The sequence below is a fragment of the Fundulus heteroclitus genome, chromosome 10 (genome assembly GCF_011125445.2).
Source record: "Fundulus heteroclitus isolate FHET01 chromosome 10, MU-UCD_Fhet_4.1, whole genome shotgun sequence".
Taxonomy (NCBI): domain Eukaryota; kingdom Metazoa; phylum Chordata; class Actinopteri; order Cyprinodontiformes; family Fundulidae; genus Fundulus; species Fundulus heteroclitus.
The window spans coordinates 1,889,307-1,906,630 of NC_046370.1; the positions used below are offsets into that span (position 1 = coordinate 1,889,307).

A 17,324-nucleotide genomic window follows, 5' to 3' on the forward strand; every position below is an offset into this window, starting at 1 on the left:
TATATATATATATATATCTATCTATCTATCTATATATATATATCTATCTATATATATCTATCTATCTATCTATCTATATATATATATATACACATGTATATCTTGTGTAGCAAGGGGTGGGACCTTTTTATTTAGTTTCTTTTGGTATATTCTTTTCATCTTTTGTTTTCTTGTTTTTATATATATATATATATATATATATATGTTAAAATAAATATTTTTAATCAATCAATCAATCAATCAATCAATCAATCAATCAATCAATCAATCGACTTACCTGAATAACACAAGCAAAAAGCAGAGCTACTGTGCAGACAGCTCTCAAATCTCCCCTCAAAGGTCAGATTAAAATGTACTCTCCTATGTTGTTGTTCAATATTGTGAACAAACATGGACTAAAAGCAAGTACCGCACACGAAAAAGACAAATAAAGACTAAACAGGCACACACATCTACGACTGATGCAGACATTGTGACCACTAGCCAACAAACAGTGGAATACCTTGTTTTAGTTACAGGTTAACGGTGATGGGTTGTTCAAATTTACTCTGGAAATGAGCAGAAAGGGTCAGCGAGTTAATGATGGAGGGAGAAAGGTGGGAGACATGACACAGATCAGGTAGGTGGAATCAAACACTGAAAGTTAACAAAAGGGTTTGATGAAAAAGGAGTGTTAAAAAGAGGAATATTAAAAAACATCAAGAAATCCTTTAAAAAAACACAAACGTGTTAATGAATCATCAACCACAGGTAAAATTATTGCGATCGGTTATCCTGAGAAACATTTTACTGATATGAAACTGCCATCGTTGGAAAAATTGTAAAGTCACTCACTCTCAACGTAGTTGCGGGCAGCAAACTTCAACACCTCATCAATGAGGATGACAGGGAAGGAAAGTTTCAGGACCATCATCCACTGCTCGACCGACAGATGGGTCAGCTTGAAGATCATCTGTGGGGCGGCAGGTTAACGGTGGAGATCAGAGCCTCTCTCGTTAAAACGTTTCTCCGACTGAGTCAAAACAATCGGCACATTGGACTTACGGGCAGAGGGTCGACGTAGATGATCATGAAGTGCAGGGACATGGACAGGGTCATGGCAGCGAGCAGCCAGAAGTTGCTCCATGGGGGCATGCGCACCAGAGACTGGTTCTCAGACAAGCTGGAGAGAGAGAGCAAGGGAAAGTTGAGGTTAGCACAGCAGAAATTAGCCGTTTTTTTCCACTCTAGTCTTATTTCTTTCTACTGATTCCTTCCTCGTCTTCTCATAAACATGAACGCGCCTCGCTTCTCACGACTCTCAGCCGTGTTCAAAGTCTACAGGGAGAGCAGCAAAGCTACAATGAGCGGCTAACACCGAAGCTAACCGCTAAGCTAACCGCTAAGCTAACTGTATACATCAACACCAGAAGTGAGCATACACAGCCAGCAAGCAGAAACTAGGAAGGAACGAGTACGCACACTGGTGTTACAGGAGCGCGTCAGAATGATTGACATGTGGAACAACCAATAGAATTTTTTTTCGATACCTGTTGAGAGCGTTGCACATCTCAATGGTGACCAGCACAGACAGGGCCATGGTCATGGGTGGAGATGCCTCAAAGATATTGCATTCAAGGCCAGCGAAGTCCTCGTTCTCATCGTGGCACTGCATGAAGTGGGACTACACCGAGATTTGGAGGCTTAGTGAGGCAGTTAAGGTGGGTTGGTAGAAAGCACACCGAAAAAAGACCTCATAGCTTACCAGCTGGTAGTAGGTGACACCGGGACCAGTGGAGTCATAGATGAACCACCAGGCAGCACCACCAACAGTGGCGGCACCGACGTATCCTGTTGGGATTGCACAGCTGCATTAGTCTTTGTCCTACATTTAAAGGGGAAGTCCGGTCAACAAGGAAAAATCAGGGTATCATTAGCTATAACTAAAACTAATACGTTTGTGGTTATTTAATGAACTTATTCTTAATCAATAAGAAAATAAAAACATAAATTGTCGTCTGAATCACTGTGTATGGGGGCGGACATTACTGCCCATATTTGGGCAGTAAGGGGCGTTTGACATCACATCCTGCGACGTGGAAAAGCGGAAGCGGCGACAGCATTTCTCCCCGCTTTCCATGCAAAGTCAATAGGAGCCGTTCTACATAGCTGCGATCATCAACAATTATTTCGGATTTTCCAGAGGTCTTCACCACTGACATTCGGGAGAGCTATTATTACAGCAACAATGCCCGTGTGCATGGCCGTTGGATGTTCCAACACAACTGGTAAAATTAGAAAAAACATTGCTTATTTCAACTTCCCGATTCATGAGCCACCGGGCTCGTTGCTGGATTGCCAACTTGAACAGAGCGGATTTGCCATCTAACTTCTGGCCAGAGAGAAAATGTTTTGAACATGATATGAGAGCGAGGATTTTCAGTAAGTTATTTTTAATTTTTTAATTTTTAATTTAGAATTTGCGGGGATGGTTACCGACCAGAGGGGCGGAGGGATACCACATCACATGTTGTATCCCTCCGCCCCAGCATGTGCTGGAACGCTTTTATATTTTAATATTTATACAATAATGACCACCTGCCCTATTTACTACGGGGCAAATATAACTCAAGTCACTTCAGCGCGATCTCTCCTCCACTGCAGCGCCGGTAAAGCCGTGCTGCAGAGGAGCGAGCGCGCGCGTATATACTGTAGGACCCGACTGAGTTTGCACTGGAAATAAGTCCGGTTTCTGTCAAGAAACTCTTCTAAAAAAAATCCACATCGCTATCAGATGATGATAGCTCCACGGAACTCCCATCACTGTCACTAAGTACTTCATCACTCTCTGCTTCGTACAGAGCACCAGTTGTCGCCATCTTGGAAAATAGTGCGTCGTGACAAACAACAGAACAGTACTATTCTTGAACAAGATGGGTTCCTCCACATAAACATGATTAAATGAAAATTATTCTTAATTAAAAAAACGTATAATTTATTGCACAGTATATAGTAGTTTTATATTTAAAGTACTTTCAGCAGTTTGATTTCTGATTGTGACCGGACTTCTCCCTTAAATAAAACCCAAACTAAATCTCAGCAGCCGCGCTTGCCTCCAATAGCCATGTATCTGAAGAACAGCCAGCCGGAGATCAAAGGCTCCTTGGGGGAACGTGGGGGCTTGCCCATGATGTCCAGATCAGGGGGGTTGAAGCCCAGAGCGGTGGCGGGCAGACCATCAGTGACCAGGTTGACCCAGAGCAGCTGGACGGGGATCAGAGCCTCGGGCAGACCCAGAGCAGCAGTCAGGAAGATACTGAAAAGACAAAGAAATAAGAGCGGAGAGATGAGGTTGTCTGCGGGAACCAAAGGAAAGACGTGGTTCGGGCCACACCAGAAGACTCACCAGACGACCTCACCGACGTTGGAGGAGATGAGGTAGCGGATGAACTGCTTCATGTTGTTGTAGATAGCTCTGCCCTCCTCAACGGCAGCCACAATGGAGGAGAAGTTGTCGTCAGCCAGGACCATCTCAGAGGCAGACTTGGCAACGGCAGTGCCAGAGCCCATGGCGATGCCGATCTCGGCCTTCTTCAGGGCCGGGGCATCGTTCACTCCGTCACCAGTCTGGGGCGGCGAGGAAGCGACTTTTATTTGTTAAAGCGCCGCAGTAACCGAGACATGTCAGGTTAAAGCTGCGTGACAGGCTTACCATAGCTGTGATGTCATCGAAGCCCTGAAGGAACTCAACGATCTTGGACTTGTGAGATGGCTCCACACGGGCAAAGCAGCAAGCTCTGCGCACGGCCTCGGCCTGCTCGGTCAGGGGCAGATCGTCAAACTCACGTCCGGTGTAGGCCTTGCCAGTGACGTCCTCTTCCTCAGTGAAGATGCCAATACGACGGCAGATGGCGATAGCAGTTCCCTTGTTGTCACCTAGCATCCGAGGGGGGATAGTTTTTACACCATGTACAGAGCATTTTATTACATTTTATTAGATTAGGAGCATCGTTTCTATCACCACCTGCATTCGGACTGGTGTAAGCTTAGTAGTTATTGCCTAGAAACGTGGAAATGTTACAGATCTAATTTGTTAATGCGCAAACTCTCTAATTAAAGCTATAGATGGTAATCCTGTTCAGAAACAGCTTTGTTACACTGCAAAAAGAGAGTTAAAAATAAGTAGAATTTTCTTGAAATTAATGTATTTCTCCTGGATTTGAGCAGGTAAATAAGGTTATTTGCCAATGGAATGAGTATCTTTACCCCTAAAATAAGATAATTAGATATACTGCACTTGAAATAAGATGATGGAGATGAATTGTTCCTATTTTAGGTGTAAAAATCTTATTCCATAGGCAAATAATCTTATTTACCTGCTCAAATCAAAGAAAAATACTCTCATTTCAAGAAATGTTTTCTTATCTTTAGCTCTATTTTTGCGGTGTATGCTGGATAAAATGGTCCGTCACTGCAAAAAGGGAACTAAAAGTCAGTAAAATGTTCTTAAAATCAGTGTATTTTACCTTGATCTGAGCAGCTAAATAAAACTATTTGACAATAGAATGAGAATTTCAACTCCTAAAATAAGATGATTAGACATCCTGGACTTGAAATAGGATGATAGAGATAACTTGTTTTTATTTTAAGTACAAAAAAATCTTATTCCATTGACAGATAGAATGATTTACCAGCTCGAATCAAAGGAAAAATACACTAATTTCAAGAGGATTTTACCTACTTTTAGTTCCTTTTTTTGCAGTGTTCCATCCTTAAAGTAGTTAATACACTATGTATTCAGAAGAAAGAGATAAAAAATTCAATATCTGTGAGAGCTGCAGGCGTGTAACAACTCTGACCAATCACTGCCCTTTGCATTGAAGAGCAGAGAATTGGGAGTGGGGAGTCGGGGGGGGGGGGGGTCTCCTTATCTATTGGTTGTCCCATATGTCAATCATTCTGACGCTCTCCCATAACACCAGTGTGCATGCTCGTTCCTTCCTAGTTTCTGCTTGCTGGCTGTGTATGCTCACTTCTGGTGTTAATGAATCCAGTTAGCTTAGCGGTTAGCTTCGGTGTTAGCCGCTCATTGTAGCTTTGCTGGTCTCACTGTAGACTTTGAACATGGCTAAGAGTCGTGAGAAGCGAACCGCGTTCATGTTTATGAGAAGACGAGGAAGTAGTCAGTAGAAAGAAATAAGACTAGAGTGGATTTCTGAGATTTTTTTCACATGATCTCCCTGAGGAGCTGAAGGTATGACGTTCTTGTGCATGCAGTTATTCAAAAAGAGACTTGGGGACTTTCTTCCAGAAAAAATCGCCGACCCTACCTTTAAAAGGTGAAGAATGATCTTTTACTCAATAATTCTTAAAAAAAAACACAATACTAACCAGTGATCATAATGACACGGATACCAGCTTCCCTGCACAGCACGATGGAGCCAGTGACCTCCTTACGAGGGGGATCCAGCATACCAACAACACCAACGAAGGTCAGATCAGTCTGAGGAGAGAAACGTGTTGTCAGAGTCTCAACATCTGGCAAGTCATTGGCTGGATTCTGGTCAAGGCTTTGACACAGGTACACTTTTCCATCATGTGTTTAAGCTCCTTTTAATGAAGTGACAAAGATATTTCATCATTTAAAAAAAAAGTTACGCTTCAAAGACTAGAGGAGCACTACCTATCAGTCCTTGTCAGCTAATGCTGTTCATAAACAAAATGTTAGCGACCAGCTATGAAAAAATGTCTGTCGGTGAAATAAGAAATCTGCTAAAGCCAAGCAGTATAAAACACACAGTTCACTGTTCAGGAAACATGTTTACAGCCTAAAGTTCTGTGTTCAGGTCATTTCAGACGGGATTTTCTGCACCAATCAGTGCTTCAATTCACACCCGTCTTACCAGGGTTGCTTTGTGCCCATTTGTGCCTTAACTCTTGGGTGTTACTCCACCTGGTCCTCTTGCCTTCACTCTCCCTCTATTACCAATTATTTAAACTGTCCAGTTTCATGTTTTTATCGCTGATTCCTCCATATCTGCCACCTCTGGTTTGTCTGCTGCACGTTTGTGCACCAGTGTGTTTCCGTGCCAGTGATCCATGCTGTAAGTTCCCTTTTTCTTTAAGTAAACCATAACTTCCCCTCCATACAGTCTCCATTTGGGTCCTTACTCAACAAAAACACAACTATTTGACTATTATGGAAGTCATTTTCTATGATAATAAAGAAAAAATGGAATTATGGATCATTTCAACAGGTGACTGAGCAATATTAGGAAAATGTCAGACACAATAAATTATATCTGCGATTTAAGCATTTTGTAACATTATCTACCTCCATAGTTCATAAAAAATGGTCTTGAAGTGGAAGAATTATATCTATATCTATATCTATCTATCTATCTATATATATATATATGTAGATAGATAGATACATACATAGAGTAAATACATGCATAATATATCATATATGAACTTATTTGCATCAAGTTCTAAAACCACATTATGTGGTGTTGTGTGTTTTTAGCAGCAAATGTAGTTTACTCAACAAAAACACGACTGTTTGACTATTATGGAAGTCATTTTGTATGATAAAGAAAATATGGTTTTATGGATCATTTCAACAGGTGACTGAGCAAAATTAGGAAAATGTCAGACACAATAAATTATATCTGCGATTTAGGCATTTTGTAACATCATCTACCTCCATAGGGGAAGAATGATATATATATATACAGTATATAATAATAATATAAAATAATATATATATATATATATATATATATATATATATATATATATATATATATATATATATATATATATATATATATATATATATATATATATATACAGTGTATATATATTATATACATATATATACAGTATATATCTATATCTATATAGAGATAGATAGATAGATAGATAGATAGATAGATACTGTGAAATACATACATGCATAATATATCATATATGAACATATTTGCATCAAGTTCCAAAACCACATTATGTGTTGTTGTGTGTTTTTTAGCAGCAAATGTAGTTTTATTTCTGCTTTTTTTTTTAAAACTAAATCATGTCACGTATTCTTAATTTTTTTTCCTTATAGTGAAATTGTGGTATTTGACTTCGTCATTGTCTCATACCAGCCTGTATATCTCTTTTTGCCCTTCAGGCTGTCCTCACCTCATAATCGCCAAACTTGGTTGAGTCCTCCAGGTTCATCTCCTCGGGCTTCAGTGGGCTGTCGCGGGTGGCCAGAGCCAGACAACGCAGGGTGTCACGGCCAGTGCCCCATTCCTTGATGACGGTCATGATCTTGTCCTTGATGGCGTTGGTCAAGGGGACGCGTGTGGTGCCGACGCGCACATAGGCACACCTCTCAATCACACCCTCGGGGGCACCCTGAAGAGAGACAGGAGGAGGGGGTTGGGTCATTGAGCTATATAATACACCTGGAGTGCTAATCACCGTCTGTTTGAACGAGTCGCTTTGAAGCCACCAGCCGCCATATTGGTACTCCCTATTTCCCCCCAGTAACTAGGGAATATGTGCGCTACAGCATCGAATAACGAGGATTTTCTCATGATCAGGGGGGGCTTAAGACTTTTAAAATGTCAAATGCCATATACTTTTATGTTATGTTCTAAAAATATCAAGTACTGAGAAAGTCATGTGCTGAAATATTTTGCATTATATTAATTTAAATATATATGTTTAACATTTATAAATATATAAATAACAATATACAAAAACATATTTACATATGTGTATACATATATATACATATATACATATACACATACTTATATATATATATATATATATATATATATATATATATATATATATATATATATATATATATATATATATATATATTTAATATGAATAACATGTAAAATATTTCAGCACCTAATTTCCTAGTAGTTGATAGTGTTAGTACATCCACTGACTGTAGAATTACCTGTGAAACGTTTTCACACAGCCAGAAAACTGCTTGTTGTTGCAACCAAATCCTATGGGATTCTATGAGAGTAGGGAGTAGCAAGATGGCGGCCAGTGACTTCAGTTTTTCGGCAAAATCAGCACTCCAGTGTATTATATAGCTCAGTGGTTGGGCTGTGTTTTTTACCAAAGCTCAGGTCGCTGCGAAACAGAGCGAGAAACCGACCTTAACAAACATCTTGGCGCCACCGTCACCCTTGGCTGGGGTGCAGTACACGGACATGGACTTCCTGTCACGGGAGAACTCCAGAGTGAAGTTCTTCTTCATGAGCTGCTTGATCACCTGTGAGAGGATGGAGAGAGGGCAGATTTTGCTATCGGGTACGTTGGCACCAAGATCAATTATCCATGTGGCTTTAAGAAGGTGAAGAGCAGAATTACAGAGCAGCAGGCGTTGGCTCTCTCAACCCTGGACAGGTTCTTCACATTGCTGTTGAACACGTTCATCTTCTCAACCAGGCAGCACAGGGCAGTCTCAGTGGCCTCGCCGACCTTCTCAAAGATCTTCTTGCTCTGGGAAACAAAGACGTCGACTTGGTGAGTTGGTTTCACCGCTGCTGTCCGCTGCTGAGGCGCTTCTCTGACACACAGATAGCCTCCAGCTTTACCTCGTTGTAGTCCAGAGAGGAGTCGTTGCACAGAGCGCAGATGGTTGCCAGTTCAACAAGGCCATCGTGTTGGCTGCAGTTCACCTTGTTACCTCCCTGGGAACTGATGGACAAAAATGAGAAGTGTTTCAAGAGCATCAACGGCTGCTGAACAATGATGAAATATAGTAAAAAAAAAAACTTACACCTCGCCCTCGGGGGTGTACTTGGAGCCAGAGATATCAAAGGCATCGAGGTCAACATGGTCCCCATCGACGTTCTTGATAATAAACATCTGGACGAGAGGAAACAACGATTGGCTTCACTTTGATTAACGCAGAACAACAGAGCACTCTTCTTCGTTGGTAAAACACCCACCTTGGTCACACACATCTGGTTGGTTGTGAGGGTGCCAGTTTTGTCGGAGCAGATGACGGAGGTGCACCCCAGGGTCTCCACAGAGGGCAGGCTTCTGACGATGGCGTTCTTCTTGGCCATACGGCGGGTACCAAGAGCCAGGCAGGTGGTGATGACAGCGGGCAGACCTGGTGAGTTCATAGAGAACATTTTAACCAACCGCATAATTCAGTTAAATTCTGTTTTATTATACAGCGCCGGTTCACAACACACATCTTTACAAAGTCAAATTCAATCAAATCATACAGATTGGTCTGAAAAAGAAAGTCTCTCCAAGCAGCATTCACTCCTCCTGAAAGAGCGTAGAGCCACAGTGGACAGTCGTCTGCATTGTTGATGGCTTTGCAGCAATCCCTCATACTGAGCATGCATGAAGCGACAGTGGAGAGGAAAACTCCCCCTTTAACAGGGAGGAGAACCTCCAGCAGAACCAGAACCAGGCTCAGTGTGAACGCTCATCTGCCTCCACCCACTGGGGCTTAGAGAAGACAGAGCAGAGACACAGAAAGCTCAGAAGCTCACATTGACCCAGGAGTACTTTCTATGTTAGATGGTAACAGAGGATGATCTGCCTCCCCTGATGATGTCACAGCTAACAGAACTCCAGACCAGGTGTACCTTCTATGAAGAGAAAAATGACCGAGAACAAAAAGTTAAAAGATGAAATAATGACAAACAATGCAGATTGGAGAGTAGTAGGAGAACTCAGCATAGTGACAGAAATAGATCCTGATGTCCTCCAGCAGCCTAAGCCTATAGCAGCATAACTATAGAGGTAGCTCAGGGTAACATGAGCCACTCTAACTATAAGCTTTGTCAAAAAGGAAAGTTTTAAGCCTAGTCTTGAAAGTAGACGGGGCGTCTGCCAAAATGAGGGTGAAAGATAAAAGAAAATATCCGTTTGCCCTCCTCACCCTCAGGGATGGCAGCCACAGCCAGAGCAACGGCAATCTTGAAGTAGTAGACGGCGCCGCGGATCCATGAGCCTCCGTGGACTGGGTCGTTGAAATGGCCGATATTGATGGCCCAGACGGCAACACAGATCAGTGAGATGACCTTGGACAGCTGCTCGCCGAACTCGTCCAGCTTGGCCTGCAGGGGAGTCTTCTCCTGCTCGGTGGCAGCCATCTGGTCACGGATCTTGCCGATCTCGGTGGAGACTCCGGTGGCCGCAACCACGCCGATGGCCTTGCCAGCAGCAATGTTGGTGCCCTGCAGGAGGCGTTAGAAGGGAAGGCGAATGAGGGGACGGGCGGAGAGAAACCGGCGGCGAATTAAAGAGCAGCGGGACACTCACAGAGAAAAGCATGTTCTTCTTGTCCTGGTTGACGGCTCTCAGGTCGGGGACAGCCTCGGTGTGCTTGATCACACTGACGGACTCACCTAAGGAGCAATAAAATGTAAATAAAGATTCAGCAAATCGAGGAAAAACACAACTTTAACGTGACTTTTTCAGGTGCGCTTACCGGTGAGGATGGACTGGTCAACACGCAGGGTGGTGGACTTGATGCAAACAATCCTGATGTCAGCGGGGACTTTGTCACCGACTGCCGGGATTATAGAGAACACTCAATATTCAAATGAACCCTTACATAAAAATCAAACAATTTCAAACGGCAGGGATTTATTGCAGTGTGGATTAGTGTTTCTACAACAGGTTTAGTGTTGTAGATACATTAAAATTAAAATACAATAAAAAGGAAATAATTTTACAAAAATATTAAATCAAACTGGAAGCAGCGTTAACGTTTTGGAGCCACTCGGATCGAGTCCTGAGTTGAAGATTAGGGTGATGGCAGGGAGGCCTTCCAACCTCAAAGACTTGAAGCTCACTGCACATAAAAAATCTCAAATAACAACGGAAACTAGCAAAAAACAAATAAAATTGCTGTTCAGCAAGTGCTTTTTTTCCCCACTCATTAAATATTAATATGGGGTTCAGCTTTTATCTCATTTTGTAAAACTGAATAATTTTACAATTATTTTATTTCATGTTGCCCTTTAGTTTTATTTTTGTCTTACTTTAGGTGAATTTGGGTTTTCAGGAACATTTTTGTTCTTATAAAACACGCTTTCTTTGTTACCTCCCAGTCTTTCACTGTGGCTTTTATAATTTATTATTATTTTTTTTTTAAAATATGTCTTCCTCTCTTTATGTTTGTTCTGTCCAATCTAATTGGGGTTTTCTATGTTTTCTTCGGGACCATATATTTTTCCCTGATTAGAGAACAGAAATATGTGTCAAAAGTAGGGGAAGATTTCTGGGAAAAAAAATTAGAGAAACTACACTGCAAACACAGAACTAAAATAAGTTAAATTTTTCTTGAAATTAGTGTATTAGTACTTTATTTGAGTAGGTAAATAAGATAATCTGCCAGTGGAATAAGGTTTTTGCACTTAAAATAGGAAGAACTCATCTTCATTAACTTATTTCAAGTGCAGTATATCTAATTATCTTATTTAAGGGTTAAAATTACTCTTTCCATTGGCAGATAATCTTATTTATCTGCTGAAATCAAGGACAAATACACTAGTTTAAAAAAAAATTACCTTTTTTTGTAGTTCTGTTTTTGCAGTGTACTGCCTCTGGCGCCATAAATTACTCTACAAAATGACGACTATTGGCTAGAAAACGTTACAAATCAACCTGTGGATTTCGGGCACCAAGAGTTAGCTGGGAGAACCAGCTGGACGGCCGACAGGTGCACGCTGACGGATGAATGAAAGTGAGCGATGGCCGACAGGGGAGGAGAAGCGAAGCAGCCGCTGGTGAGGGTATTAATACTCACGCTTCTCTACAGTCAGCATGTTTGCTCTGCAGCTCTGCACACGTCGCCTTAAAAAGGCAGCGGGCTCTGACAGGAGCTTTTGACACAAACATGCTGTACGTTCTGGTTCTATGTGTGTTGCGTTGTCCCTAAATACGGTTACGATTGAAATTATTCACTGCAAAAAGGGAACTAAAATTAAGTAAAATTTTCTTGAAATTAGTGTATATTTCCTTGATTTGAGCAATTAAATAAGACTATTTGCCAATGGAATGAGTATTTTTACTCCTAAAATAAGATAATTAGATATTCTGCACTTGAAATAACATAATGGAGATAAGTTGTTCTTATTTTATGTACAACAATTTTATTCCATTGGCAAATAGCCTTATTTACTTGCTCAAATCAAGGAAAAATACACAGATTTCAAGAAATTATACTTACTTTTAGTTTACTTTTTGCAGTGTTCCGTTCACTGCAAAAACAGAACTAAAATAAGTAATATTCTCTTAAAATAAGTGTATCTGTTACTTAAAATAGGAACAATTCATCTCCATCATTTTATTTCAAGTGCAGGATGTCTAATTATCTTATTTTAGGGGTCAAAATACTCATTCCATTGGCAGATAATATTATTTACCTGCTAAAATTAAGGACAAAAACACACATTTTAAGAATATTCTACTTATTGTTAGATCCGTTTTTGCAGTGTTCTGAAATAAACATATTTTCCCTTCAACCGCGAAATTTACTCCCTATAGGAAGTGAGAAAGATCCCTCAAAATAAAATAAAATGAGGTAAAGAGAGCATTAATAAAATGTTTTTATTTACATTTTATTAAAATTTGTCACGTCAAAGCTCATAATAATTCATTTAAAAAAATCTTAACTTGTTTACCTGCAAGAAAACCAGCTTTTTACATGTTTCCGCTGGTATTTTTTTTGACATTTTATGTCTGGAGATGAACTCCAAGTCTTTGAGATTTGAAGGCCTCCCTGCCATCACCCTAATCTTTAGCTCCCACCACAGATTTCCTATCAGATTCAAGTCTGGACTCATGCTGGGCTGCTCCAAAACATTGATTTCACTTCCAGATTTATGTTGGTAAAATGGAAAGATTACTCTGAATCCTCCAGGAATGCTTTTTGTGGTGAACTATTAACCTCTCAGGACCCGTTGTTTTGTCACAGAAGTCTAATCTTGTGATAATCAGCGACAGGGTCACAGGGGCGAGTCACGGCAACCCTTACCGGACACCTCCACAATGTCTCCAGGGACGATTTCCCTGGCCTTGATCATCTGCACACTCTTTCTGTCAGAGCGGTAAACTTTGCCCATCTCAGGCTCGTACTCCTTGAGGGCCTCGATGGCGCTTTCAGCGTTACGCTCCTGAGGACGGACACATGGAAAGATGTCAATGAATCAATGAAAAGACATGAGGACTAAAAAAAAAAAGAGAATTGCAAATGAATCTGTGTCTAAAGGCCAGTTTGTCCTGTTCATTGCATCCAAAAAGAACGCCTCATGTCTTTAAACTGCTCTACATAACACATTAGCAGGCACCTTTCAGCTGCTTGCAATCATTAGTTTCTAATAAAGAGTTAGATTCGATTTGCTTAATCTCTGAGCTATTTTGAGCTGCGGTGTGAATCTCTCGTTGAGCAACAGCGTCTGGGTACGGAACAGGACGGTAACCGAAAACCCCGAGTACTTTCTGTCATCGCCGTAAACAGATACGGGCACGGACATATTGCTCAACGTCCCGGGGCCGGCGTCACCGACCTGCCACACTCCGACGATGGCGTTAGCGATGAGGATAAGGAGGATGACGAAGGGCTCCACGAAGGCGGTGACGGTCTCCTCGCCCTCCTCGAACCAGGCCAGCACCTGAGGTCAGAGCAGAAAAGAGGAACCACAGCTCAACAAATCGCCCCGTTTCCACATCTTCACTGAGCTGGAATCAGAGAAATAACACTATATTTGGGTCAAAGCTTCATTAATAACTAATATCTGATTGATTGATTGATCGTTTACCACACCTTTTGTTTTCAACAGCTCTCTGGAGCTTAATCTCTTTGATGACATTCTCGTCATTAATTTTAACCCCACCGACTTCTCTCCTCTCCTGATTTCTTCCCGAGGAGGCCTTCCATCTCTTCCTTCACGCCTGACCTTTCCCGAAGGATTCGGTTTCTCCCCCTCGGCTTGGGGGCTTTCTTAAAATAACCCCCTCACCCCTCTACACTTTCACAGGCCCCCCGTCTCTCGTTGGCTTCTTAATATTCGCCTTCTAAGGCCATCCTGACAGCTGGGGGCGAAAGCAAGGCACGGCACTTAATACACCTCCTACGAGCCTTTGTGCAGCGGCTTCTCAAGTTGTCGTCTTTAAAAATACATGGAAGGGGTCGAGGGCCTTCAAGAAGGTGGGTGGGGGGGGGGGGGGATATAGAGATGTACTTTAGAGAAACGGCCACAAGGGCTTTCGTGCCTTCCTTTTAATTAAAAAGATTTCTGAAGCTTTATAATGTGTCTACTTCAACGGATGTGGCAGATATGAGCCATGGAAGGACGACGGCAAACTTACGAAGGAGATGCATGCAGCCAGCAGCAAGATCCTGACAAGCAAGTCCTCAAACTGCTCAATGATCAGCTCCCAGATGCTCTTGCCTGAGGGACACAAACACAAATCAACAAGATGAACAGTCCACCCCGGTCCAGTGTGCAGCGTTCGGCGTAATTGTCGTTGAGCGAATGTAAGGAAATCAGTGATTGACTGTCATCGTCCGGTTGCGGCTGCGATGTCATTACTTCAGGGTATTACGCAATGCGAATGTGGGCTGAGGGGTCTTATGTGGAGAGAGGGTGCCTGAAGTGGACACTTACCCTCCTCAGCGGGCAGCTCTGGAGATCCAAAGTGAAGCGTGGAGGAAAGAGACAAGGAAAACCATTGGTTAGCTGATTGGAGATGCATGTTCTCACAAACCATTGGGGGCGCATAAATTGACCAAGAAGCAAAGATTTTTGCAAGCGTAGCTTTTCTTTGGAGCACATTTGTGGAGCAACACGAGTTAAACAGTCAAGGCACTTTACTGACATCGATTCAGAACTTCTTCTTCAAAATGGTCATTCGTTAAAAACAGTTACAGACAGCAGTGCAGTGAAAACCAACAGCGTTCATGGATAAAAACAACTCTATCCTGTCGTTCCAGTGCTCATCGATCGGCAATAATAATTTAACGAGCCTAAAATTATCCGCCTGTTCTGTCTGAGCCTCTCCATATATCACCCAGGAAGCTTCTTGAGCCGTCACCTGTCTCGCTCGCTCTCCAGCCATCTTCTCTGGCTCTCTTTAAATATAGCTCCTCGCAGCCGTCAAAGTCTCTGCTTCTCAATATCTCTGCATTTTTTACCAGCTGTTGCAAAACGTTCTGGAGCAACGGGAGTTTTTCAGAAAGCTGTGCTGAAAACTCGTCTAGAAGTCGCCTGGTAAAACGATCTGACTAAGCACCGAGGGTCAAACTGAGAGGGTTTTCTGCGTGGCCTAAACGCCGATCCCCTTCATCCCCCAAAAGCCTGGACTCTCACCATTGTAGCCGTATTTCTCCAGGCTCTTCTTGACCTGGTCGGGACTGAGGCCGACGTTCTCGTTCACCCCGAAGTAAGCCAGGCACTCTGCCGGCGTCTTTGCGTGTGAGTTCTCCATCCTCTCTGGATAGACTAGACGTGCCTATCCACGCTCTTTTTTTTCTCCTGTTGCTGTGCTTTTTTTGTTGTTTCTGCAGTGTTCAACCCTTGATCCACCACCCTCACCTAGAAGTGTGGCACCCTCCGATTCAGGAGTGCTGGACTGACAGAAAGAGCGAATGGGTAGGTACACGTCGAGGGTTTTATACCCCAAAGAAGGGCTCGGGATGGGAGGAACACCCCCGCGGACGCATGCCTCCAAATTCCTGCATAGGCCGACATGCTGGTGGTGGCGAGGGGGGGGGGTTGAAGGGTGGGGTTTGAGGTGGAGCAATGAGGAGGTGAGACGATGGAGTTGGAAAGGAACTGGGAGGGGGGTACAAGACTTGGATTTGGAAAGTAGGAGGTGATGCAGGAGAGTGTTGGTGGGGAGGGGGTGTTGCAAATGAAAATGAGACCTGTTTTTGGAACATGCATGGTCAGTGGAATAAGAAGAAGGGAGAAGGTGAGAGAGCAAAGATGGGAGATCATGAAAGGGTGGGTGCACTGGAGGGAGAGGAGGGGGCATTGAGTGACGGATCAACTGGTTTCTGCTGAGGCCGAGGGGCAAAGTGGTGCAAGCAGGAAATCAGTAGGGAGACGCTAACATAGAGAAAAACAATGAAAATCTGACGAGGTTGGCACGGGTGAAGATCGTCCAAGAGCTCTGCCGCGATCCGCATTCGCCCAACATGTTTACAAGCATCTTAAATTTTTACAGAGATGCCGGTTAAGTGAGACGTAGAGTAGATAGAGAAGAAAGTGGAGCAGAGGAGCTATCGCCAGGGGACGGGAATGCCAAAGGGACAGCCAGAGTGTCAAGATATCACAGCGTGGAGGAGAGGAGCAGCCCCTGGCCTGCAGATACACCGGGATCAAGTTTTATTTATTTATCTGGGTTTTGTTTTTTATGAGGGACGGAGTGGTGTGGCACAACCTGGGTAGATGATCCCCAAACGTACCCGCCATGCTGTGTGAGGCAATGCCCTCTGGTGGTGGAACCGGTGTACTGACGGTAACCATACGAGTGACTCTTCACCGGATAAGAGCTGAATGTGAAATTGAGAAGTAGCGGGGCGAGCTTGCAGATTTGCTGTTTGATTCCAGAGCAGTAAATGCCCAGCTGGCTCATGGTTTTCAAGGACAGTTCCCCGTAGTCACAGCTTCAAACTTTATTCATCCTGTTGGGGTTGTATGTGAGAGATCGAGCCTATAAGTGGCACATTATTTTCTTCAAGTGATAGAAAAGTTATACTTTGTTTTGCTAAATTTTAATAATATGATATGAATTGTTCACAGCCCCAATTTGACGCTGATACGCCCCAAAAGTAAAACACTGCAACCAGTTGGGTGACTCCACAAGTCAGCTAATATATCCCCTAACAAAAGCTGAGAATAACATCAGTAATAAAGGCCTAAACCCAGATTTATCATCATAAAAAGGACTTTGGTCCTGTTTTATTCCTGTACCATCCTATCCATTATTTATCTCTGTTATCGCCTACCTGTTTCCACTCCAACAATCATCCTCCTTGGTATTTATATGCCTTGTAAAAAATCTACCTAGTGCTATTGCCTTGCATAAATTTGCACATTTTCTCCGTGGATTTGTGCGTTCTCTCAAGCTTTCTCCCAAAGACCACAATTGGTCTCTCTCAGTTCCCCTTAGAAATGTGTGTGTGTACTTTTATTTTACATATCTTATTATTTTACCACCAAAGGGGTCCCCACTTTTGTGTATGTGTGCGTGTGTGTGTGGGGGGGGGGGGGTTGATGATGTGTTAACTAAGTTAGGGTGACATGTACTGGTAATGGTTACGTTTAGGGTTTGGTTTAAGGTCA

The 17,324-nt window shown here is 42.6% G+C and overlaps 1 protein-coding gene across 2 annotated transcripts in view; it reads right to left on the reverse strand.

Annotated features, from left to right (window-relative positions):
- The window catches only part of atp2a1l (ATPase sarcoplasmic/endoplasmic reticulum Ca2+ transporting 1, like), a 17,988-nt gene extending 2,354 nt beyond the window's left edge, over positions 1 to 15,634 (reverse strand). The window contains exons 1-23 of one of the 2 annotated variants that reach the window (XM_012850410.3): positions 15,345 to 15,634; positions 14,643 to 14,660; positions 14,344 to 14,426; positions 13,542 to 13,646; positions 13,010 to 13,148; positions 10,457 to 10,537; positions 10,288 to 10,373; positions 9,905 to 10,202; positions 8,952 to 9,118; positions 8,780 to 8,868; positions 8,595 to 8,697; positions 8,368 to 8,499; positions 8,153 to 8,269; positions 7,165 to 7,383; positions 5,371 to 5,482; positions 3,692 to 3,915; positions 3,386 to 3,606; positions 3,093 to 3,295; positions 1,745 to 1,830; positions 1,530 to 1,663; positions 1,045 to 1,162; positions 835 to 952; positions 503 to 548 (exon numbers count right to left, since the gene is read on the reverse strand). In XM_012850410.3, the coding sequence (XP_012705864.2) occupies positions 544 to 548; positions 835 to 952; positions 1,045 to 1,162; positions 1,530 to 1,663; positions 1,745 to 1,830; positions 3,093 to 3,295; positions 3,386 to 3,606; positions 3,692 to 3,915; positions 5,371 to 5,482; positions 7,165 to 7,383; positions 8,153 to 8,269; positions 8,368 to 8,499; positions 8,595 to 8,697; positions 8,780 to 8,868; positions 8,952 to 9,118; positions 9,905 to 10,202; positions 10,288 to 10,373; positions 10,457 to 10,537; positions 13,010 to 13,148; positions 13,542 to 13,646; positions 14,344 to 14,426; positions 14,643 to 14,660; positions 15,345 to 15,462 (2,976 nt within the window). In that variant the 5' untranslated portion in view covers positions 15,463 to 15,634 and the 3' untranslated portion in view covers positions 503 to 543. The remainder of the gene's footprint in view (positions 1 to 502; positions 549 to 834; positions 953 to 1,044; positions 1,163 to 1,529; positions 1,664 to 1,744; positions 1,831 to 3,092; positions 3,296 to 3,385; positions 3,607 to 3,691; positions 3,916 to 5,370; positions 5,483 to 7,164; positions 7,384 to 8,152; positions 8,270 to 8,367; positions 8,500 to 8,594; positions 8,698 to 8,779; positions 8,869 to 8,951; positions 9,119 to 9,904; positions 10,203 to 10,287; positions 10,374 to 10,456; positions 10,538 to 13,009; positions 13,149 to 13,541; positions 13,647 to 14,343; positions 14,427 to 14,642; positions 14,661 to 15,344) is intronic. The other variant, XM_012850409.3, reaches the window with a different exon arrangement.
- Between the last annotated feature and the right edge of the window lie 1,690 nt (positions 15,635 to 17,324).